The 25,414-nt window shown below is 44.2% G+C and overlaps 1 protein-coding gene across 1 annotated transcript in view; it reads left to right on the top strand.

The window, feature by feature from the left end:
• stk25b (serine/threonine kinase 25b) overlaps positions 1-23,978 on the top strand; it is a 99,122-nt gene extending 75,144 nt beyond the window's left edge. The window contains exons 7-11 of the mRNA XM_072474896.1: positions 2,964-3,109; positions 5,618-5,729; positions 7,984-8,055; positions 9,771-9,907; positions 20,836-23,978. Coding sequence (XP_072330997.1) covers positions 2,964-3,109; positions 5,618-5,729; positions 7,984-8,055; positions 9,771-9,907; positions 20,836-20,875 — 507 coding nt within the window. The 3' untranslated portion in view covers positions 20,876-23,978. The remainder of the gene's footprint in view (positions 1-2,963; positions 3,110-5,617; positions 5,730-7,983; positions 8,056-9,770; positions 9,908-20,835) is intronic.
• The last annotated feature ends 1,436 nt before the right edge of the window (positions 23,979-25,414 follow it).

The raw sequence follows: 25,414 nt of genomic DNA, 5'->3' as shown, positions 1-25,414 counted from the left end.
AGACTATCTCTATCACTAAAAGGCCTATACTTCGCTTCGGAACTGGCCTACCAGGTCAGGGGAACAAATGGCCTTTCATTCGATTCTGAGTCTGCAGGATTCAAAGCTGGTATAGACTGGTAGCTAGGAGCGCCTATCTCGTAGCGTGCGTTGACTGGAGACTTACTTGGTTGATGTAGCTGCTAGGCAGGTCACTGTCAAGGGTTGTTTCGAGCTGCTCAGTGACCCTGCCAAGAAGGACAAATTGAACTTGGGGACTCTATTTTATCGTCCCCAGGGGCTTCACGCCATTCGGGGCGGACCCCGTACCTGGTTCCAAGTGATTGAACTGAGTTGTGATCACTTGGATCGATTTCTCCAATACTGGAGCTGTTCCCTGATCGCTGGGCGTTCCCTAAGTGTCCGTTGGCCTTCCTTTGTCTTGGCTCCTGCTGGTGCGGAGGAGTCTGACTTGGCCTTGTTTACCTTAAATGTTTCCAATTGTTCCCAGGGATCGCTCATTAATATGCAGATTGTTGTTGGTTTCAGTGCTGTCTAGGTTTCTGCAAGTTCTAATACACAGGAAACTTTGCACCTGCTTGTTTCTCCTGCGTTGGCTGAATTTCCCTGCATCCTTTGCGGATCTCCATTTTAAGTCGGGAAGTGGCCAACCCAGGTGGCTACACCGGTCAACCCCCCCGGGGAGGAGAGCCCAACTGGGGAAGTTACCTTTTCCCCTTGCCAAGGCTAACATTCGTTATCTGGGGGTCTGCATGGCACACAGTTAGGCCTTGCGACATAAATTAAATGACACTAACCTGGTTGACCACGTCAAGTCAGGGCATTCAAGGTGAGATAAGCTCCCCCTGCCCTTGGCAGGTACGGTTCAGATTATTAAAATGAACGTGCTCCCAAGATTTTTATTACTTTTTCAACGTCTCCCCATTTTTATCCCCAAGTCTTTTTTTGTCAAAGTCCACAAATTAATGTCCTCCTTTATCTGGACGGATAAGACTCCAAGGATCTGTGGGGCTTTGGATCAAAGAGACAAACAGTCAGGGGGCTTGGCTCTACCCAATTTATTGTTTTACTTTTGGGCAGCCAATATTCAGATATTGTTGTGGTTCAGCGATCCTGGTTCCATATGGGGACAAATGGAAGCAAGCTCCCGCACTTGCGCAATAGTTACTGCATCATTGCCTTTCTCTCCAGTTAGATTTTCCCTGAATCCAGAGATGGCCTCCACCCTGAGAATCTGGAAGCAGTTTGGGCAGCATTTCAATCTCTGTTCCATGTCTTCAGTGACCTCCATCTGCAACGACCTTTTTCTGCCAGTCGGTTTGGACTTGATGTTAGAGGGGAAGGGCCTGGTGAGGTTCGATGACCTCTTTGTGACAGGGCCGTTTGCTAGTTTTAAAGAGTTAGTAGAGAAATTCCAACTGCCTGGCTTGATCCTTTTCAGGTATTTTCACATTGTTTTTTCACGCAAGGCTTTTTCCTCCTTTCCCTTGTCACCGCTCTCTTCCCTGTTGAAGAGGATTTTGTCCTTGGCCGGGTCTGATGGGAGGACTATTTCGAGCATAAATGGCCATAAATTCTCAGCGGACTTAGCTCCATTGAGTGAGGTGAGGACGAAATAGGAGGGTGAGTTGGGTTCCATTCTGGATGGTGAGGTATGGAGTGAGGCACTTCACAAGGTCAATCACATGCCTTCATGTGCTCGGCTAAGCTGATTCAATTCAAGGTGGTGCACAGGGCGCATCTGACTAAAACGAGGATGACTGGATTCTTCTTTGGGGTGGAGGACGTGTGAGCATTGTTCTTGGGATCCGGCTAACCATACTCATATATTCTGGTCCTGTCCCAAATTGGTAAGCTTCTGGGCCTCTTTCTTTAACACCATGTTGGAGACATTCAATGTTGATTTGGATCCTTGTCTGCCGGTGGCCATATTTGGGGTATCAGACCCATCGGTGTTTCAGATGGGGGTGAAGGCGGATGTCCTCACCTTCACCTTGTTGATAGCCTTGAGACGAGTTCTGCTTAGGTGGAAATCTTCTACTCCACCTAATGCCTCATCTTGGCTGGATGACCTCATGTCTTTACATTTGGAGAATGTTAAGTACGCCATTTGAGAGTTGGTGGAAGGGTTCCAGCTAAGAGGCAGACATTAAATTCCTTTTTTAAGGAACTAGTCCCCATCAGCTGTTAGGGGGTTTAGTTTAGTTCTTTCAGCTTGAAGTTGATTTGTGTATTTGCTTGTTTGTCTCTTTCTTCCATTGTGTATTTTTGGTTGATTGTTTTGTTTAATATAAAAACATTTTTATAAACATTTCTTTTTGACAGATGCCCTTTGGCCCCATGTGTCTGTGTGGCCTTCGGGCATCAGTCTAATCTAGTTCCATTTTCCAGCATTTGGTCTGTAGCTTTGTGCGCTATGGCATTTCAAGTGCTCACCTAAATGCTTCTTAAATGTTGTGAGGGTTCCCACCTCTGTCACCCTTTCAGACGGTGAATTCCAGATTCCCACCATCCTCTGGGTGAAGGTATTTCCTAAGATCCCCTCTAAATCTATTGCTCCTTAACTCAAATCTATGCCCCCTGGTTATTGACCCCTCTACTAAGGGGAAATGTTTCTTCCTATCTAACCAATCTGTATCCATTATAATTTTGTACACCTCAATGAGGTATCTCCTCCGTCTTCTCTACTATAAGAAAACAATCCCAGCCTATCCAGCCTCTCTTCATTGCTGAAATGCTCCAGCACAGGCAACATTCTGGTGAATCTCCTCTCCACCCCACCCCCCTTTCTGGTGCATTCACACCTTCTTATAGTGTGGTGACCAGAACTGTGCACAGTACTCCAGCTGTGGCCTAAAGAGCGTTTTATACTCCATCATAACCTCCTTGTTCTTATATTCTATGCCTTGGCTAATAAAGGCAAATATCCCTTTTTAACCAGCTTCTGTTTCTTCACATTATAGAGACCAACGGCAAAAGAGCTTCTGAAGCACAAATATATCCAGCGCTACACAAAGAAAACTTCCTACCTAACAGAGCTAATCGATCGCTACAAGCGCTGGAAATCGGAGGGTCATGGCGAGGAGTCTAGCTCTGAAGATTCAGACCTGTAAGCATATGGGTTTCCTGGCGTGAAGGGGTGGGGGCAGCATGACCCTAACTGACCAAATTGGAGTGTGTGGGACAATATTCAGTCTAACCTGAAATGTTATAGCTGTTCAGGAATGCCATTATCATTTCAAGGTGCATCTGCTTTGCTTTGCTTCCACTTTCTGGTCGCTCATTCTCCGGACATATCTCCGTATTTCCGTAATCTGACCCTTTTGTTTCAGAGTATTGGTTTAGAATTTTAACAAAAATCTTTGCAAGTCTCCGTGCAAACTGTGCCTGCAACAAGCTGATCTTTACCCACATAAACATGCAACAGTACCTATATCAAGAAATCTGCAGAATGGGTGTGTAAATGGCAAATGAATTTCAATACAGGTAAATGTCAGGTGATATAGTTTGGTAGGAGAAATAAATACTGACCCACATTTTTAGAGGAATTGAATTGAAAAGCACAGCAATTATGTTAAAAGTAATGGGAGATGGTAGAGTAATAATAATGTTTCTGGGCTAGTATTCCAGAGGCCAAGGCTGATGCTCCAGGACCACAAGTTCAAATCCCACCAAAGCAGCTGGTGGAATTTAGATTAAAAGCAGTTATTATAAAGCAGGCCTCAGTTTCATGGTCACCATTACTATTGTCAATTGTTATTAAAAATCCATCTGGTTCACTAATATATTTAAGGGAAGGAAATCTGCCAGCCGTACCTGGTCTGGCCTACAGGTGACTCCATATTCAGAGCAACATGGTTCACTCTTAGCAAGGGCAAGCTACTCATATCAAGGGTGATTAGGAATGGACAATAAATGCTATGTTCCTAGGAGAACACCGAGATGGTGGGGGCACTGAACCAATATTTTGCCTCTGTCTTCAAGGTAGAGGATAAGAAACAATTTCCCAAAACTGCAATTAATGAAGAGGAACTTGGTGCAATAACCATCACTAGAGAGAAGATATTGAATAAACTAATGGGATTAAAGGCAGATAAGTCTCCTGCATCTGTTGCCTAGACCCAAGGGTATTAAAGGAGGTGGCAGTAGAGATAGTGGATGTATTGGTTGGCTATGATATTTCAAAATTTCCTGGATTCTGGAAAGGTCCCAGTGGATTGGAAACACGTTAATGTGATGCCCCTATTCAAAAATTGAGAGAGGCAAAAAGTAGGACACTATAGACCAGTTAGCTTGACCTCAGTGGCGGGGAAGTTGCTGGAATCAATCATTAAGGTGGAGATGATTGAACATTTTGAAAGACAAAGCTCAATCCACCATTGTCAGCATGGTTTTATGAAGGGTAAGTCATACTTGGCAAACTTGCTCGAGTTCTTTGAGGATGTAACCAGCAAGGTGGATAATGGGGAACATGTGGCTGTGGCATATCTAGACTTTCACAAAACCTTTGACAAGATCCCACATAAAAGAGTGATCCAGAAGGTGAGATCGCAGGGGATTGGGGGTAGAATACTAGATTGCAATGAGGATTAGCTGACTGATAAAGAGCAGAGGGTGGGAAAAATGAATCCTTCTCTGGCTAGCGATCTGTAACTGGCGGGATACCGCAGGGGTCAGTCCTCGTACATCAACTGTTTACAATCTATATAAATCTGCAAGCAGGGACAGAGTGTAACAGCAAAATTTGTGGTGATACTAAAATAGATGGGAAAGGAGGCAGTGGAGAGAACATAGTATTTACAGACATATATAGATAGACTAGGAGAATGTGCCAAAGAAAATTGAGGCTTTATTAGGGAGGAAAAATATGCCCTTTGTGAGACTAAAGTTAGCTGTGCTGCTGCAGTTACCAAGAAGATGCCATAATTACTGTTCTGTTCATTCTAGTCACTGATGTTCATTCCAGCACTAGCAATACTGTAGTGAGCACGTTCTTTTTGTTTCAAACTATTTCCTTCACTCCTACTCTTTCCTCAACCACAAGGTATTGCCTTCCTTGTTCAAGGACAGTTCCAGTAAAAAAGGGATTTATTCTTTCCACATAAACATAAACAAAGAACTTGGACAGGTGTGTCCAACAGTGAGGGGCATTACAGCCAAATCACGTTCCATCCTCGCCCGTCATCGCCAATTGCACTGCCAACAGCTGGACAGCAATCGGGTATGCAGCTGTTTTGGATACTTCTTCCCTAACTGCAGGGTTCTGTGACCAATTGTTCACTGCTTGATCTAACATCAGCTGACTCACCATTGACCCAGGATTGCACCTACGAGATTGCTGGTTTTTATGTGTCAGGCACCGCGACTTGACCTTTTGGACTTTAAAAGCCCTCATGGCTGCTATCATGTCCGTAAATGCCTTTGGTGTGAAGCGGGACCTTAGCCAAGAGTCATACTGGGGGAGTTGGTTCAGAGACAAAGCAGCTTTCTTCAAGGGGAGGAAGGGGGCAAGCAGGGATGTGTGAGTGACTAGAAATAATGAAGCTAATCTATAAACTGAAGAGCCCTGCATGGATAGTTCTGAGCACGTTCACAGTTACCGACTATCTGTTTGCAGGGAGGCTGATGGAGATGAGCGGGATCAGTGCCCAGTTTGGACTTTCCCCACTGTACGTCCCAGCACTTTGAGCAAGCTACAAAACGGAATGCCTGTTCCGAGTTCTCCTAAGGTGAGTCTATGCACCAAGCTACTTCCATCACCCTCTCCCACTGGCATTGTTGTGATAAGCAACCCAGGCACTTTCCTGCAGTGATGTATACTTTTGTTACAAGGACCGCAGGATAGAATGTAATGGGTGTACTGCCTCCTAGCATCCCTGTACTCCCATTGCTATCATGGGATGAAAGGTAATGAAGTACATTTTTATTTTCACACTCTGGGCAAAACGTAGAGGGGAGAATCAGGTCGTCTCCAATGGTGGAGCAAAATCCTTCCTGCCTGACGCTCCACCATGCTTTACATTCAAGTGCCAGAGAGACAAATCTATCCTGATATTTGCTGCAATGTGGAAATAATGTAACTGACAGTTCCATTCCACTTACTGTAAAGATTTTCATAAGCTCCATCTTCACACCAGTGATCTTTAATACCCACTAAACATGGGCACCTTACTTACAAACTGACACAACTCTGGGGGAGGGAGGGGGTGCTTTTCATGTAGAAAAACGGCCCACGGTCAAATGTCACACAAGCATAATTAGATAAAAATGGACATCAAAGGAGGGGGTTTTGGGGAGGAGTGGCTAAAGGCTTGACCATAGATATGTGTTTGAAAAGTGGTCTTAAATAAGGAGAGAAAGATGGAAGGGCTGCAATAGGGAATTTCAGAGCTTGTGGCCTAGGTCTCTGGAAGTACAGCCACAAGGAAAAGGGAAACAAGAGGGTAGGAGTGTGAAGAATGGGTAGTTCTGGATTGGAGGGGGACATTACAAGACAGGAGGAGGTTGCAGAAGGGAAAGGAAATGAAGGGATTAAGAATGAGTTTGTTCATTTTAAATTGGGGGAGAAGGAGCCAAAGCAGATCAGTGAAGATTCAGGCAATGTTGAGTGCAGCTTAATGAAGGATAGGATATCAGCATTCTGGCGTGCACTAAAGTGTGCAGGAGAGACCTGGGCAGGAGAGCATGGAATCATCGAGACTGGAGCTGACAAAGGCATGGAGGAGAGTTTTAGGAGCAGATGGGCTGAGGCTCTGGTAAGGACAGATGAGAAATAGGTCTCAGAGTTTGTCTTGGTGAGGAAATGGGGTCAGGATCTCCGTTGGATGCATAAAATATGTCATGGTTGATAATGGTCTAGTTCAACCTGAAGCAAAGGTTAAGGGAAGGAATAGAATCAGTAGTGAGCGTACAGAGTTTGTGTTGGGGGCTGAAGTTAATGGATTCTGTCTTATCAATGGTTAGAGAAAAACGCAGCTCACTCAAGATTGGATGCTGGAAGAGGAGTCTTTTTACACAGTCAAGAGGCCAAGAAGTGATCTTATGGATCAAGACCGAGCTCTTATGTTGTCAGCGTGCATGTGGAAACTGGCTTTATTTCATTGGATGGTTGCCTGTAAATGGATGAGGAAGGATAGACCTTTGGGGATCTCCAGGAAAATAAGCTGTCTCCGGAGTTGCTCGAACTGCAGTTAGTTAGGTAAGAGTAGATCCAGACGAACACTGTCCCACTGAGCTGGACAACAATGGACAAGGAACAGCAAAGGATGCTGATGGTGAGGTTGACTGTGTCAAAGACTGAAGAGAGGAGGAGGTGGGAAAATGAACCATGCTCACAGAGGTTTCACTCGTGACTTTTACCAGGGCAGTTTTAATACTGTGTTAGGAGTACAAACCGGATTGTTGAGATTCGAGCAGTAGCAGGAAGGATGGGCACGCATTTGGAAGGCAACAAATTCAAGGACTGGGTGTCACATCAAAAATCCAGTGTTTCAAGGATGCTGGGGTGCCGATGATTGGTGGGACAATATTTTATTTTAAACAAGTAGCTAAGTTCTAATTATGATTATTATGATTGAGAGAATTGTGATTGTCTCTTAACTACTCCAATTACAGACTGTCATTTGTACAAGGAATGCAACCCTGACCGAGCGAGTTAACAAATTTAATTTGTTCCAGGGCGGTGCAGTGGTTAGCACTGCTGCCTTACGGCGCTAAGGACTTGGGTTCGATCCTGGGCCTGGGTCACTGTTTATGTGGGGTTTGCACATTCTCCCCGTGTCTGCATGGGCCTCACTCACCCCCACAACTCAAAGGTGTGCAGGGTAGGTGGATTTGCTACGCTAAATTGCCGTTTGATTGGGGGGAAAAAACTAGCTATAGGAATAAACAGACAGGAGTGGATGTAACAGAGTAGTTGAGGTCAGAGGTGACAAATATTGCCTGAGTTTCTTTATTATTCTTTTGTATTTTGTTTTAATGAAGCCCTTGGAGCCCATGAAACGACAGCCAAAATCAAAGTGTTTGACGACGCTGGTCAACCCCATGTTCAGAGAGGTAATGCAGTCACTGTATATGACCAAATGTGCTTCTGTGTGTGCCTGCTTATACATGTCGGCTGAAATGCTTCTAAAGGCAGCTAATATCTGGCTGGTTTAGCTCAGTGGGCTAGACAGCTGGTTTGTAATGCAGAACCAGGCCAGCAGCGCTAGTTCAATTCCGTACAGGCTTACCCGAACAGGCGCCGGATTGTGGCGACTAGGGGCTTTTCACAATAACTTCATACTTGTGACAATAAAAGATTATTATTATTATAAGCATGGAGAACGAGGAATTTTTTCCTTCTTGATTAATATCAGCAGACTATTGAGGGCGTAAGTTGATTGAATGCCTATGTTTGCTGATATCACTAAGTCCACTCTTCCCCCTCCCCCCTCCCAGGTTTTTGTCTGGTGTGAGAACCTTCAGAACCTATCAAAAAAAGTAGCTCCCTTTGAGAATCCTGAATGGACTGAGATCAAAGACCAGATTTCATCAATAACCTTCACCGTCTGTAGAGACAGAACTTGCTTTCATCCTGCAAGTATGGGCTGTAGTCATGCCTCAGCTGCTGAAGTGAAAGAACGTTGTTGTAATCCGCTCCTTCCCCTTGATCGTTTCTGTCTGGACTGGATTTATAGCCAGCTCCCAAAGGAGAAATAAATCCATGTTTAATGCGACATTCCCATTTATTGGATTTTTTGTATGCTCAAAGAATGCTCTCTGTAACCTGCAAGTAAATACACTGCCCGGAAGATACTGAGGCACCCATACCAGGAGGCCAACTCCTTTCATTGGTCTGTGCTTCAATGGTTGATTTCTTCATGAATCACACTCGCAAATGGAGACTGGCCATTGGTGGAAGTACCTGTAACCCCTGACCTCGAGGTCAAAGCGATGCTGCAGAAAGGCAACATCCTGGACATCAGGCCACTTTTTCTTCAGATGCAGTGACATCCCTACATTTCTAGCATTTTCTGTCCTTATTCTTCCACGGGTGTTGTGAACAGGGATATATTTCCAAGTCAGAGTTGTGTGTGACTTGGAGGGGAACCTGCAGGTGATGGTATCCGCTGCCCTTGTCCTTGTAAGTGGCAGAGATCACGCGTTTGCAAGGTGCTGTTGAAAAAACCTTGGTGAGTTTCTGCAGTGAATCGTGTATATGACGCACACTGCTGCCACCATGTGTTAGTGATGGAGGGAGTGAATGTTGAACGTGATGGATAGGGTGCTAATCAAGCCGGCCGTTTTGTCCTGGGTGGTGTTGAGCTTCTTGAGTCTTGTTGGAGATGCACTCATCTAGGCAAGTGAAGACTATTCCATTGCACTCATGACTTTTGCCTTAATTATGTGGTTGGCAGGCTGGGGTTACTCTCCACAGAATTCCCACCTTCCTGTTCAGCTGCCATTAACATTGTTGTTTGATTCCAGTTCATTGACCTCAATTGTGATGAAACTTTTATCAATAACGACCTCTGGTCAAACTAAATTTGTCAAGCTAGCTTTTTGGCGAGCTGGTTTTTGTACCAATCTGCCCTGCCACAGAGTGGTGTGAGGAAAGTTATTCCCCTCCCTGATTGTTCTTGTACTGGGCCCTGTTCCTTGGTGGCACAGATGAGTGGATTCCTATGCCTTTATAGCATATGGTTCTGAGTTGTTAACTGATAATCTTTTGTTTTCTGGCAATGGCTTGATGGTCCACCTTAATTATGTTATGTTTTATTTTGCTGAAGCTACAAGAAAAGCACAAAGTCAGCGGTGGGAATCTGGGTGCCATTGAAGAGCTGGAGAATGCTTTTCACCTGGCTGAGGAGTCCTGTCCAGGCATTTCAGATAAACTGGTAGCACACATGGTGGAGCGTGTACGAAGGTGAGTGAAACACAGAAAGGAAGCCGTGTTCATGCATACATTTACAAGATTAAAGGAATGAGCATTAGATTTCCATGCAGTATTAGCGATTTTTCATTTTTTTAATGAGCCGGTGTGTTTTAATATGTTGTGATTGTACAGAGCTGGGTGAAGTAATCCTGGTCCCACCCGATGGCTGCCTACATTGGCCCACTAAAAGAGGTCTGATGCCTAAATAGAAACATAGAAAATAAGAGCAGGAAGAGGCCATTTGGCCCTTTGAGCCTGCTCTGTCATCCATTTTGATCATGGCTGACCATCCAACTCCGTAACCTGTTCCCACTTTTTACCGCTTTTCCTTTGATCCCTTTAGCTCCAAGAGCTATATCTAACTCCTTCTTGTCAACATGCAATGTTTTGGCCTCAACTGCTACCTGTGGTAGCGAATTCCACAGGCTCCCACTCTCTGGGTGAAGAAATTTCACTTAATCTCAGTCCTAAAAGGTTTACCCTGTTTCCTTAGAGTGTAACCCCTGGTTCTGGACAGCCCCACCATCAGGATCATCCTTCCTACATCTACCCTGTCTAGTCCTGTTAGAATTTTATAGTTTCCTGTGGGTTCCCCCCTCCTCATTTTTCTGAACTCCAATGAATATAACTCTAACAGACTCCATCTCTCCTCGTATGTCAGTCCTGCCATCCCAGGAATCAGTCTGGCAAATCTTCTCTGCGCACCCTCTATAGCAAGAACATCCTTCCACAGATAAGGAGATCAAAACTGCACGCAATATTCCAGGTGTGGTCTCACCTGTTCCTGTGTTTGAATCCTCTCTCTATGAAGGCCAACGTACCATTTGCCTTCTTTACTGCCTGCTGCACCTGCATGCTTTCCCTCAGCGACTGGTGTACGAGGACATCCAAGTCTGGTTGCACATTCCTCTTTCTTACATTATAGCCATTCAGATAATCTGCCTTCCTGTTTTTGGTACCAAAGTGGATATCTTTGCATTTATCCACATTATACTCCATTTGCCATGCATCTGCCCACTCACCATCCAGCTTTGCGTCATCTACAAATTTAGAGATACTACATTCAGTTCCCTTATCCAAATCATTGATATATATTGTGAATAGCCTGGTCCTAGCACTGATCCCTGCGGTACACCACTAATCACTGCCTGCCAATCCAAAAAAGATTAGTTTATTCCTACTCTTTGTTCTCTGTCTGCCAACCAGTTTTCTATCCATCTCAATACACTACCCCCAATCCCATGCACTTTAATTTTATACGCTAATCTCTTATGCAGAACTTTGTTGAAAGCCTTCTGAAAGTCCAAGTAAGCCACACCCGCTGGCTCTCCCTCATCAACTCTACTGGTTACATCCTCAAAGAATCCTAGTAAATTTGTCAAGCATGATTTCCCTTTCGTAAATCCATGCTAACTCAGTCTGATTCTACCACCGTTTTCCAAGTGCACTGTGATAAAATCTTTGATAATGGACTCTAGTTTCTCCACTACCGAAATCCGGCTGACTGGTCTTTAATTCCATGTTTTTTTCTCTACCTCCCTTCTTAAATAATGGGTTTCCCGTAGCTACCTTCAAATCTGCAGGAGCTGTTCCAGAATCTATAGAATCTTGGAAGATGACCACCAATGCATCCACTATTTCTTGAGCCACTTTTTTAAGAACTCTGGGATGTAGATTAGCAGTTCCTGGGGATTTATCGGCCTTCAATTACATCAATTTTCCCAAATACCATTTCTCTACTAATACTGATCTCCGTCAGTTCCTCCTCCTCACTGAACCGTGTGCTCCCCAGCATTTCTGATATGTTATTTGTGCCCTCTTTCGTGAAGACAGAACCAAAGTATGTATTTAGTTGGTTTACTATTTCTTTGTTCCCCTTCAATTCAGTTCACCTGCCTTGAGCTACTCTGAAGCTGGGTGAACATTTTACCTTTCGAGGTGCTTTACATTTCACTAAAACGGTTCTACTGTCAGGTTAAGAATGCCAGTTTTAGCCACATAAATATGGGCGGTGTCATAGAGTCATAGATGTCTACAGCACAGAAAAGGCCATTCAGCCCATCGTATCTATGTCGGTCAAAAAACAACCACTAAGTATTCATTTTTCAGCACTTGGCCCATAGCCTTGTATGCCCTGGCATTGCATGTGCACATCTCCTCTCCTGTTCAATGTTATGAGGGTTTCTGCCTCCACCACTCTTTCAGGCAGAGAGTTCCAGACTTCCACCACCCTGTGGGTGAAAATGTTTTTCCTCGCATCCCTTCCAAACCTCCTGCCCCTTCCCTCTTCTGCTTTAAGGAAAACAACCCCAGTCTATCAAATCTCTGTTCATAACTAAAACTCTCCATCCTGGTAAATCTCCTCTGCACCCTTTCCAATGCTGTCACATCCCCCCTATAATGTGGATTCCAGAATTGCACCCAGTACTCTAGCTGTGACCGAATCAAAGTTTTATACAGTTCCAGCATAACCTCCCTGCTCTTAAACTCTATGCCTCGGCTAATTATGGCAAGCGTACCATAGGCCTTCTTAACTACTATATCCACCTGCTCTGCTACCTTAAGGGATCAGTGTACATGTACATAAGGTCCTTCTCATCCTCGGTGCTTCCCAGAGTCCTGCCATTTATCATGCATTCATGTGGATTGACGATGTCCTGGCTCATCTATGCAGGATCAGAGGACCAGACAGCTGCCAGAAGAGACTTGCAATGTCAGCATGGCCAACTCAATGGCACAATAACTTTGAACCAAAGCTAATATGGACATAAGCAAATAAACAAACTAGTGCAGTGCAGGGAGTGTTGCATTGCCAGAGGTGTTATCTTTCTGATGTGACACTAAACTAGGTCACTGTGTCCCTGCTCAAGCAGATGTCAAAGATCTCACAGCAACATTCAGAGAGAAGAGGAGTCTTTATGGTCTATCTAGTGCCACTAAACAGATTAATTAATGAATTAATAACAGACAGTTCAACTCACTTGTGATCTTGTGTACTGGCTGTCATGTCTGTCTCAAAAACAGTAACTGCTCTTGAAAAGCAGTTCATTGTTTTGTGGGGTGTTTTGGATTAGATGGGTGTGATAGGTGCTAGATAGATTCTGAATGGTTACGGCACAGAAGGGGGGCTTTCGGCCCTTCATCATGCCTGCGGTTTGCAAGAACAACTCAGCCACTCACATGCCAGTCCTTTCCCTCTAGCCCTGCAGATCTCTCTCTTATGTTGCTTATCCAATTCCATTTTGGAAGCCCTGATTGAATCTGCCTCCACCATCCTCTGAGGTAGCGCATTCCAGAACCTAACCACCCAGTTTCACTTTTTATTGTCAATACAGAAATTAATTTCGGGCACATTGTTCATTTAAAAATCGTATAGAAACAATAAAAGAAAGAACCCGATCGGAAATCTAACATTGTAATAAAATCTATCACAATACATTAATACAACCAGTCAGTGAGTCCCATCTGGCGTTCATATCCTTACCCATATACCAACTCCTGTTAAACGTTTCATAGCAAGGCACAAATGAATTGGGGAATCAATTTGACCTGGATCTGAGGGATTATAGCCTTTTCCCTGAACACAAACCAGCAATAATACTGAAACAAGGAGTGATTCTCATTGTTCATGATGCTCTTTACTTTCATCAAAATTCTTAGAGCAGATTTCATCAAGAAAGATTCACTTATCTGGGGAGTTGGAGGCCGGGTTATGGGAGGAGGCCCTAAAAAACAGGTCCTCAAGGGTCATAATCTCCGGATTACTGCCCGAGCCACGTGCAAATTGGCATAGGGAGGCAAGAATAAGGGAAGTTAACACGTGGCTGAAAGAGTGGTGTGGGAAAGAGGGGTTCTGTTGCTCTTTTTAGCCTTTGTTTATTACCTCTAATTCTGTCACCTTTGCTCACGAGTCGCCAGGTATCTTTCTGATACCGCCACGTGGTTCAAGTCCAAGTAATGATTAATAATGCAACACACCGCTTAGTAAGAGTTAAATCAACGCTCGTTTATTATATACAGCAATTAATACTTATACAATAATCCTACTTCTAGACTAATACCTACAACTAACAGGCCAATACTTAACTTTGGAAATGGCCCACCAGGTCAGGGAAACAAATGGTCTTTCGAATTGGTCCTGAGCCTGCGGGATTCAAAGGCTGATACAGGTCGATGGTTAGGAATGTCTATCTGGTAGCGATCGCTGGAGTCAAACTTGCGAAGGTTGCGAGCAGGAATCGAAGGGTCGAGCTGAACTTGGCCCCTATTCTTATAGTCCCCAGGGGCTTCCCACCTCTCGGGGCGGACCTTGACCCTGGTTCCAAGTGATTGGACTTGGTCCCAATCACTTGGTTCGATATGCTCCAATAATGGGGCGATTCCTTGATCGGGGGGTGGTCATTTACCTTTCTTTGTGTCAGCTCCTGCTGGCGCCGAAAAGTCTGGATCGGCTTTATGTTGCTAATGTTGTAGCAATTGTTCCCGGGGGTGGCTGCTTAGTATGCAGATGGCTGGGTTGTTGTGGTGTTAATGGCTGCAGGTATCGGCCTGTCTGGATTTCCCCAGAGGCGAATACACTGTTTTACCTGCAGCTGTCCGTTTGAGTCCTGTTGGCTGATTTTCCCATCCGCCTCTTCCGTTCGCCATTTTAGATTGGGGTTTGACCATTCTAATCGGGAATCAGCCATTTTACGTGGCTATAGTTCCTTTTCATGGGACACTGGCATCAGTTTTGGGACAGGGGAGACCTATACCATTGGGATGGTCTCCACCTGAACCGAGTTGGGACCAGTGTTCTGGCGAAAAGAGTAAATAGGGTGGTCAATAGGACTTTAAACTAGAGATTGGGGGGGGAAGGGAAAGTCAGGGAACCAAGAGGTGAAGTAATCAGTGGGAAGCGTAGCTGCTTAGGAATAGAAAAAAGCACAAAAAGACAGAACTCAGGAGAGGTTACGATAATCCCCATCTCACAAAATATGACGCAGTGTATGGAAAGGCTCAGTAAACCAAGATCCACCACACTAAGAAAACAAAAAGGGACGGTCAATAGAGAATTAAAGGTGCTATATTTAAATGCGCGCAGTGTACGGAACAAGGTAGATGAGCTTGTGGCCCAGATTGTGACTGGCAGGTATGATGTGGTAGGCATCACAGAGACGTGGTTGCAGGGGGTTCAGGACTGGCATTTAAACATCCAGGGATTCACAACCTATCGAAAAGACAGAGAGGTGGGCAGAGGGGGCGGGCTTGCCTTGTTAATTAGGAATGAAATTAAATCATTAGCACTAAACGACATAGGGTCAGATGATGTGGAGTCTGTGTGGGTAGAGTTGAGGAACCACAAAGGCAAAAAAACCATAATGGGAGTTATGTACAGGCCTCCTAACAGTGGTCAGGACCGGGGGCACAAAATGCACCACGAAATAGAAAGTGCATGTCAGAAAGGCAAGGTCACAGTGATCATGGGGGACTTCAATATGCAGGTGGACTGGGTAAATAATGTTGCCAGTGGACCCAAAGAAAGGGAATTAATTGAATGTTTACAGGAGGGCTTTTTGGAACAGCTTGTGATGGAGCCCACGAGGGAACAGGCCATTCTGGACTTAGTGTTAGTGTTATGTAATGAGCCAGACTTGATAAAAGATCTTAAAGTAAGGGAACACTTAGGAGGCAGTGATCATAATATGGTAGAATTCAGTCTGCAATTTGAAATAAAGAAGGTAGAATCAGATGTAAAGGTGTTACAGTTAAATAAAGGTAACTACAGGGGCATGAGGGAGGAACTGACGAAAATCGACTGGGAGCAGAGCCTAGTGGGAAAGACAGTAGAACAGTAATGGCAGGAGTTTCTGGGAGTAATTGAGGACACAGTACAGAGGTTCATCCCAAAGAAAAGAAAGGTCATCAGAGGGGGGATTAGGCAGCTATGGCTGACAAAGGAAGTCAGGGAATGCATCAAAGCAAAAGAGAAAGCCTATAATGTGGCAAAGAGTAGTGGGAAGTCAGAAGATTGGGAAGGCTACAAAAACAAACAGAAGATAACAAAGAGAGAAATAAGGAAGGAGAGGATCAAATATGAAGGTAGGCTAGCCAGTAACATTAGGAATGATAGTAAAAGTTTCTTTAAATACATTAAAAACAAACGGAAGGCAAAAGTAGACATTGGGCCGCTCCAAAATGACGCTGGTAATCTAGTGATGGGAGACAAGGAAATAGCTGAGGAACTAAATAAGTACTTTGCATCAGTCTTCACAGTAGAAGACATGAGTAATATCCCAACAATTCAGGAGAGTCGGGGGGCAGAGTTGAATATGGTAGCCATCACAAAGGAGAAAGTGCTAGAGGAACTAAGAGGTCTAAAAATTGATAAATCTCCTGGCCCAGATGGGCTACATCCTAGAGTTCTAAAGGAGATCGCTGAAGAAATAGTGGAGGCGTTAGTTATGATCTTTCAAAAGTCACTGGAGTCAGGGAAAGTCCCAGAGGATTGGAAAATCGCTGTTGTAACCCCCCTGTTCAAGAAGGGAACAAGAAAAAAGATGGAAAATTATAGGCCAATTAGCCTAACCTCGATTGTTTGCAAGATTCTAGAATCCATCGTTAAGGATGAGATTTCTAAATTCTTGGAAGTGCAGGGTCGGATTAGGACAAGTCAGCATGGATTTAGTAAGGGGAGGTCGTGCCTGACAAACCTGTTAGAGTTCTTTGAAGAGATAACAAATAGGTTAGACCAAGGAGAGCCAATGGATGTTATCTATCTTGACTTCCAAAAGGCCTTTGATAAGGTGCCTCACGGGAGACTGCTGAGTAAAATAAGGGCCCATGGTATTCGAGGCAAGGTACTAACATGGATTGACGATTGGCTGTCAGGCAGAAGGCAGAGAGTTGGGATAAAAGGTTCTTTTTCGGAATGGCAACCGGTGACGAGTCGTGTCCCGCAGGGTTCAGTGTTAGGGCCACAGCTGTTCTCTTTATATATTAACGATCTAGATGACGGGACTGGGGGCATTCTGGCTAAGTTTACCGATGATCCAAAGATAGGTGATGGGGCAGGTAGTATTGAGGAGGTGGGGAGGCTGCAGAAAGATTGAGACAGTTTAGGAGAGTGGTCCAAGAAATGGCTGATGAAATTCAACATGGGCAAGTGCGAGGTCTTGCACTTTGGAAAAACGAATAGAGGCATGGACTATTTTCTAAACGGTGACAAAATTCATAATGCTGAAGTGCAAAGGGACTTGGGAGTCCTAGTCCAGGATTCTCTAAAGGTAAACTTGCAGGTTGAGTCCGTAATTAAGAAAGCAAATGCAATGTTGTCATTTATCTCAAGAGGCTTGGAATATAAAAGCAGGGATGTACTTCAGGAAGTACTACAGGAAGCTTTATAAAGCACTAGTTAGGCCACATTTAGAATACTGTGAGCAATTTTGGGCCCCACACCTCAGGAAGGACATACTGGCACTGGAGCGGGTCCAGCGGAGATTCACACGGATGATCCCAGGAATGGTAGGCCTAACATACGATGAATGTCTGAGGACCTGGGATTATATTCATTGGCGTTTAGGAGGTTGAGGGGAGATCTAATAGAAACTTACAAGATAATGAATGGCTTAGATAGAGTGGACATAGGGAAGTTGTTTTCAATAGCAGGGGAGACTAGGACCCGGGGGCACAGCCTTAGAATAAAAGGGAGTCACTTTAGAACAGAGATGAGGAGAAATTTCTTCAGCCAGAGAGTGGTGGGTCTGTGGAATTCATTGCCACAGAGGGCGGTGGAGGCCGGGACGTTGAGTGTCTTTAAGACAGAAGTTGATAAATTCTTGATTTCTCGAGGAATTAAGGGCTATGGAGAGAGAGCGGGTAAATGGAGTTGAAATCAGCCATGATTGAATGGTGGAGTGGACTCGATGGGCCGAATGGCCTTACTTCCGCTCCTCTGTCTTATGTAGGAGAGTTAATGCATCCTCGCCGTGTGCCAGGCTCAGCCTGATACATGACTGTGGCCTGGATGAGCAGGTTCTTTGAAGAGGTGGAGGATAGGTGTGGGCGCTGTCCTGGGGGTCCTGCGAACCATGTCCATATGTTTTGGGCATGTCTCAATAAAATATTTTCTAAAAAAAAAAAGAAAGATTCACCTATCAATTACCCTTCCTGCCTGCTTCCAATAATCTCTCTACCCTTAAAGAGTCTGCTTTTCAATGACAATCGTACTACTGGCAGTGATAAAATGTTTTCCTTGGAATACCTCCATTAAATCTCCTTTCGGCCTCCTTTTCTCAAGGGGGAACAGCCCCCAAAACCTTTCTGCCATATGCAAGGCATAATCAGGAGTGTAAGAGTTATTGAGAATAGAGAGTACTTGTACTCGTCAACACACTTAAGGAGCTGCTCAAAGCCTGGTGAATATAAATGCAAGTTTTTTGTTCTTTGTTGATGTGGATTGAAGAAGGCCCCAGAAGTTGAAAGAAGGTTGTGCTGAACCCACTGTGGCTTCTCAATTTATATATTGTCTCCATGGTCAGTGTGCTGCCTCCCAACCATTCCCTCTGCGGTGGACAAGGTACCCCTAAAATGAAAGCGCCCCTTCCCTTGATTGTTGAAGTGCATTAAAACGGGGGGCATTAATGTTGGGGGAAATTGGGGTTCAGCAGAAAGTGGGTAGTTAGAGTAACAACCGCATGATGCGTCCTGTGTCCATTTAAGGAAAGCATTTCAACCACTCGCTTTGTAATTCTACTGGGAAAACCAGTTCTAATCTCCACTTTCCCTGTCAATCTGTTGCTCCAATATTGGGTATTATAAGGATCTGACCTTAAGCTTTGATCTCTATGAATTATTGTTGATATTGGTACCATGTGGAGTTGATCAAGTTTAATTTTTTTTTAACTTTTCAATTGTGCAGTAGAAATGGGGAAGTAAAGTATCATGTTTAATTGAACAGTTCCACCCAGTGGTAGGATTTTGTAAATCCCTGTTAAATTATCTTTGAATACTTAATGGTCAGACAGCACGAAGTCTCTTACACAGCTCTGTTTTACCTTTTTTTAGATTCTTTATTTATCATCTATTGCAGCTTTTATCTGTTGCACTGAACTCTAATGCTTATTCCAGGTTGCTGCTTGCCATGCTCAATGAGCGTTTAGATAAGCACGTGAAATGCCATAGTATACAAAGTTACGGACCAAGTGCTGGAAAATGGAGTTAGAATAGATTGGTGCTTGGTGGCTGGCACAGACACAATGGGCCGAAGGGCCTCTTGATATGCTGTAAAACTCTGGACAACACTTGCTTTTTCTCTCTCCCTGACTCTTGCGCCTTTCCTCTTTGGCTCTGTCTCTTGCTGTACATAATCACTCAGTCATGTGGGAGTGCTGAGGGAATAGGCCGTGTAGGGAGAGGAGCGCATGAGTGGGATCAGTAGAGTAGGCACCATGGAAATGGAGGTGACACGAGAGAATGTGTTGGAAATAGGAAAAGGGGGCAAAGCGAGTACACCAAACTTGCAAGTTGGACAGAACAAATCTCATATTTAAAGGAGTAAATTATTTAATTGTTTCAGTGTTAGGTAGCAACACACACAATCTAAAATCCTAAACATGGCGCACAGCATCATTGGGAGATTTATCTCAAATGCAAAGATTTTTGGTTCCTATTGACAGCATTGTCGTCTTTGTGGTGAAATAACCTTAAGGCGTGCGCACACAGCATGAAGAATGTAGTGTTGGAGAAGATCATTTTGGTCTATTTGACCTGTCCCAAAGATCAAACAATACCAAACTTTAATCAAAATAAATGAGAGATGTTGCATTTTGCTGTGATAAACAGGAGCATCACCTCGTGCTTTAGAAAATAAAGTGAATGAGATAGAAGAGCAAATAATTAAACACAGCATCTCAGGTCAGCAAAGCAATAAAAAATGTTACCAAAGCACTAGGACTTATTTCTGAGATATTGAATTCAAAAGTAATGAAGTTATGTTAAACTTGTATTGGACCCTAGCCATACCGCATTTAGAGCAGATCTGAACTCCATCCTATTAAATATGGCACTGTAGCAGTGCAGTGGTTAACACTGCTGCCTAAGGCGCTGAGGACCCGGGTTACTGTCCGTGTGGAGTTTGCACATTCTCCACGTGCCTGCATGGGTTTCACTCTCACAACCCAAAGATGTGCAGGTTAGGTGGATTGGCCACGCTAAATTGTCCCGTAATTGGAGAAAAAAAATAATTGGGTACTCTAAATGTTTTTTAAAAGAAACTGGAGGAAATGCCAGAAGAAGATTTAGAAAGAAGGTACCAGAACCGAGAGATTACTGCTATTGGGAAAGATTGAACAGGTTGAGGCTCTTCTTCAGCATCAGGGTTATATTACCGGACAAGTAATCCAGATGCCTGATCTAATGATCAGAAACATGAGTTTAAATCCCCTTGCCCAGTCTGGTATTGATGTGACTCCAGACCCACAGGCATGTGATTGACTCAGAACTACCCTCTGAAATGGGCCCAGCAAGCCAATCAGTTACATCAAACTGCTAAGCCACCTAGCATCGACCTAGGCACCCGATACCACAAAGGCCTGCCTGGTTAACCCTATAAAGTCCTCTTCTAACATCTGAAAACTGATACTAAAATTAGGAGAACTGTCCCCAGACCAATTAAACAACAACCCAACATAGTCTACTCGCAGAATTGGAGATAATGAGGATCGGGCTTAACAGTGATGTTGTTTCTTCATGTTTCAAAGCCTGCTGACACTCTCTGCGGATTTGAACGGTAAAAATTCAGTCCCTCCACTTGGGGGTGGAGGGTGCCGAGTGGACGGGGATTGTCGCCTCCAAAAGAAGGTGAAAATGTGTCGAGTGGATTGAAACTGCTCTTTCTGACTTGTTGCTCTTGCCCTCCATTCCACCCCCCTCCTCCTCAGGTATTCGTTAAGCGGATCCAGCAAGAATTCAGCGCGGTGAAGATTTTGGCACCTCCAGGGGTTTCCCAAGTGCCCCGTGACCCAGCACCCAACAACACCCCTCCTGCTGCAGTTAGGAAAGCCCATGGCTGCCGATGCCTGTGCTCCATGGCCATGGCGACTGGACTCGATCGCACTGTTGGATCAGAACTAAAAAACCTTTTACTTTTAACAATGCTGCCATGAGGGGTGGCACCAAATAAGAGGGGTTGATATCTTTTTTTTTGTTTTAATTAGAAGTTATAATATTTTTACATTTTCTTTATATACAGATGTTAATTGGTGCATATCAAGCTGTATTAGTAGAAATGTACTGTGTGAAAAAGAGACAGTACCTCTTTTGCTTGCCTGTCTGGGCTTTGTTTCAGAATTCAAAGGTCAATTTTTTTAATGGTTTTAAAAATAAATCCACTGTGTATAAGAGTGCAAGAACATGGATTATACACATTCAGGATAGAAGGTCCTATACAGTGGATAACCTTCCCTGAGGTACTCTTTTTAAGATGTGACTACATTGTGCTGCTAGTTAAAATGAAGCGATTTGGTTAAGAAAGCTGGAGGAGTTAATGGTGGTGATTATTCCAGACTTAAGATCAGTCAGGTCACCCCTCATTTGAGGAATTCCTCACTCTTCAGGGCAGCCTGGTAACACAGCCAATATGTGTCTCGCCTCCTTGAACTAGAAGCCTGTGTCTTTCAATCACTAAATCCTCGCTGGCCCCATCAAGGGAGGTTTCTCATAAAGTGTGCCAGTCGGTTAGATGGAGCCCTCCACTGACGCGAGGCTTACCTGACCACTGAGTGGTACCGAATTGCAGGAGGAGATTCAGGTCATCAGTTTGAAAAGACTAGCTCAGACTGGCTGGACGGAGGGATTATGAGATGCAAAGAGAGTGGAAATGCTTTTATAAAAAAAACACTTGAGTGAAGCTCCACCAGTTGCAATATAGTAATCACACAGTCTAAACCAACACTATAGCTGCCCTCCAATTAGAGGAACAAGACCCCACAAAGGCTCCAGTTTACTGAGAACTCAGAAGCGATTCTGTCTCTTTACAGAACAGTTCCACAATGCTGAAAGGTGGGCTTGCCTGAGAGGGTGCAGCTGATACTCGTGTCCAATGGAGCAAAGTCACGCCCATCGGGGTTAACGCCAAGGCTGGCTCTCCTTGTTTTCCTCTATCCTCTTGGGTGCCGGAGACCAAGGTAAATAACTCCAGACCTGGAATCTCAATTCCTGGGAGAGATCTGGCCTGGAGTATTACTCGGAGCAAAAGGCCAATGGACCAGATTGTCACTCAGATTGGGTTGTACAGAAATTAAAAACTGTATGTCTGAAATCCACACCTGGTCAATTCAGGAGCTGCCTCTGTACCAGACCTCATTTTGAGCCCTTTGTTTCCAATCATTTAGCAGCGGCAGTGAATGGCCTGTAGACAGTTCAAAGAGCATATGTATCTCTGACTGTTTATGGACAATTTAAGAGGAAGGTTCCTAAAATATTTTATTTCTTCCCCCACCCCCTCAGATTTGTACTATCGATAATCTAGAGAACAGGAATTTGTAGGCGTGTTGCAGAAGTATTACTACAATCCACTTTACAGCAAGGGAGTTGCTGTCGCCAATGGATCTCCATGTTCTGGGAGATCTTGGGAAGCGTCTTCAGTCTGTCAACTGAACCACTGTTGGCCAGTTTCTTTAATGGCATTGACATGGACTTTCCTACTGAATAAATAGGGCGATCGTTAGCAGGGTGTGTTGACGAAATGAGCTTTGAGATCTGGTGGTGCAGTCTTTATCCATCTAATCTAAAAGGAAGTTTATTTTCCTCACTTTCATGTAGCTGACAGCAATTACCATAATTTCCTGTATCGCCCCCCCCCCTTCTCCCCCCCCCCCACCCACACACACTTTAATTTGTGATTTTTATATCTAAGCACACAATGTTTCATTGTGCAAGTAGGAAACCGTTCAGTTTAGATTCTGTTATATAACTTGGGATCAGTATTAATTCTGAATGGATCCTCTGTACGGCCTTAAATGGCAAGTTAGGTGGGTTGTTTTGCTTTTACACCTTGCATTATGAAGAGAAACAGAATGACTAATGATGCCACCATGAAAAGGGCAACCATATTATTCTGCTAGTACAATGAAAGCCTGATATAAATGCCATGATGTAGCACCTCGGAGGAGACAGTGAAAGGGCCCAAATGGAACAAGTGAGGGTCGCAGGCTAGTTGGAGGGTTGGGGAAATAGACACGAGAGTTCAACAACCCTTAATATAATTTTATCAAGAAGGACTTTGAGCAGTATTATCCAAGAGTGGACAGAGTCAGTATTAAGGCCTGGGAGTAAGCAGGATACTGCAGCTGTAATGTGAAGGGAAATGTGCACACCAGTTGTTTTAAAGGTACTGTTGGTAAGAGCCAGACAAAGAACTGACCAGCATCAAGACTTGCAGGGGTAGCATTCCCATGGGGATCTCCCACCAAGACTTTGGCAAATCCCTAACAAGGCGCTGTGAAGGACCATTTGTCTTGTTTCTCCAGGTTGTGCCCAAATGTTACAGCTGGGCGAGCTTGAGAAACACACCCTGGTGTGTTTTTAGAATTTGGTTTGCTATTGAACACCCACACAATGATTCTAAAAGTCATTTTGGCTTCACTTTTCATAAAGGGCGCGCTCTATTTTCTGGGATTCTGGGTCTGACGACTTGCTAGCTCTGAGGTTCCCAATTCCTCATTGAGACACGCAAGCAAGTCATCAATGAGTTGACACTCTGTGCCCTCTCACTGTGCCCCTGATTGGACCTGCCGCTCGAATGGACGGAGGAGCGAACATAAAGAACTCTAGTTTTGAAAACTCCATAGCCATGTCAGTGAAAGTGGGGATTGTGTTCCTGTATGTCTAGTGTTTGTATACTGCGTGTATTAACAGTGTACAAGTGCATATCTGGTCCTTGCAACCCATTTATTACCTATTTTAAAGTCCAGTTTAGGTTTGGTTGTAGTTATTTATGGTGAAGGAGGGTATCCGTGCTCTTGGAGCTGCGGATCGCATTTTATATACAGTGTAATGGACAAGAATAAAATATAAGAATGGGTCTCCTGTTTGGCTTTATTTAAAGCAGCATCTTCCAAGATGTCTACCAGGCATGTTCAACAAAGAAAATTGGGCTTGGACAATGATTGATCAGTTCATTTGATTTTGATGAGGAGGAATGATGGTAAAAGATACCCTGAAGAGCTCAGCACTCCTTTTTGAATAGTGGGATTTTCAACACCAGCTGAACTGCAGCCACTTCACAGACAGAACCTTGGTTAATACCTCCATCCAAAGGGCAGCTCTTGAACAATACAGGATTTTCTCACCTACCAGGATTGTTCAACCGTTGCACCTTTTTTGAATTATCCAGGAGTCTGGGAAGCCGATAGTCCCCTGTTGCTTCCTTCAGATGATGTCTCAGCCAATCAGCACCCATTTTCTCCTGGAGTATAAATTGTTGTGATTGTTTGAAATTTGGTATTCTTGCATTGGTTCTGATGAGTGCGAGACGAAAAGCTTTGACAACATGCCTCTCCTTTCAACAATATCAGGATGTCCTCCGCACTGCACTCTTGTCAGCCTTGATTTTGTCCTACAGCCAAGCTGGAGCCTTTCGACTCTGCTGAGAATGCTAACAGCCGAGCCAAGTTATCCTGGCTGCTGAAGTGTTCTTCATTTAGAAGCAAGAGGAGTTTATTCAGCCGCTCATTCTCTGAGATCTCTCCACTCACTGGTATTTGAAGCATGTTGCTCACAGCATGCTCGGTGCTCCTGGAATGCAGAGTAATGAGCAGCTATTGCTGTTAGAACACGGGACCCGCTTGTGCGTGATGTGGTCCGGCCAAATTGGGTGAATGGCTAAACCAATTGTCTACCACGATTGTTCAAGTCTGCACCCCTTGGATTTAAGAGGGTGAGAGAGGGAAAATAAGGGTTAACTGGGGACACCAGGAGAGGGTGAGTTTGATCAAGGCAAATGGATACAAGAATAATGTACAATTATTGGAGGAACTGTGGAACAGGACATATGCCTGATCTTTGTTTAAATTGTTTTTATTGGTTCGAATTTTCTAGTTATATTGCAGGAGACATTAAACAGTAACATATTAACTCATTTAGTAAAGATTTCTATGTACAAGAAGAAACTGTGATACTTATATAACAAGCCCAGGAGGGGCAACAAGACTGCAAATGTGTAGGTATTATTGTTGGGACCTTAGTTATGGGGTTCCCTGACTTCGGCCACTCCCTCCATGCCGTTCCTGTGCTGTGTGTGTCTTGACTCCTGGTGTTAGAACACATTGGGAAATTTTAGGTGTTACCTGGGTGTACTGCTCACGAGGTCATAATAATCTTTATCGTCACAAGTAGGCTTAGATTAACACTGCAATGAAGTTACACCTGTGTACTTTGCTGCCATTTGTCCCCTCCAGCTTCCCTGCCTTGCGTCCTAGCTGTTGTTACCCCTCCTTTTCGGACTATGGATGGCACCAG

This window comes from Scyliorhinus torazame, chromosome 14 (genome assembly GCF_047496885.1).
Source record: "Scyliorhinus torazame isolate Kashiwa2021f chromosome 14, sScyTor2.1, whole genome shotgun sequence".
Classification (NCBI taxonomy): Eukaryota; Metazoa; Chordata; class Chondrichthyes; order Carcharhiniformes; family Scyliorhinidae; genus Scyliorhinus; species Scyliorhinus torazame.
The sequence above is the reverse complement of the archived record's forward strand: the minus strand, read 5'-3'. Positions and strand labels throughout refer to the sequence as shown.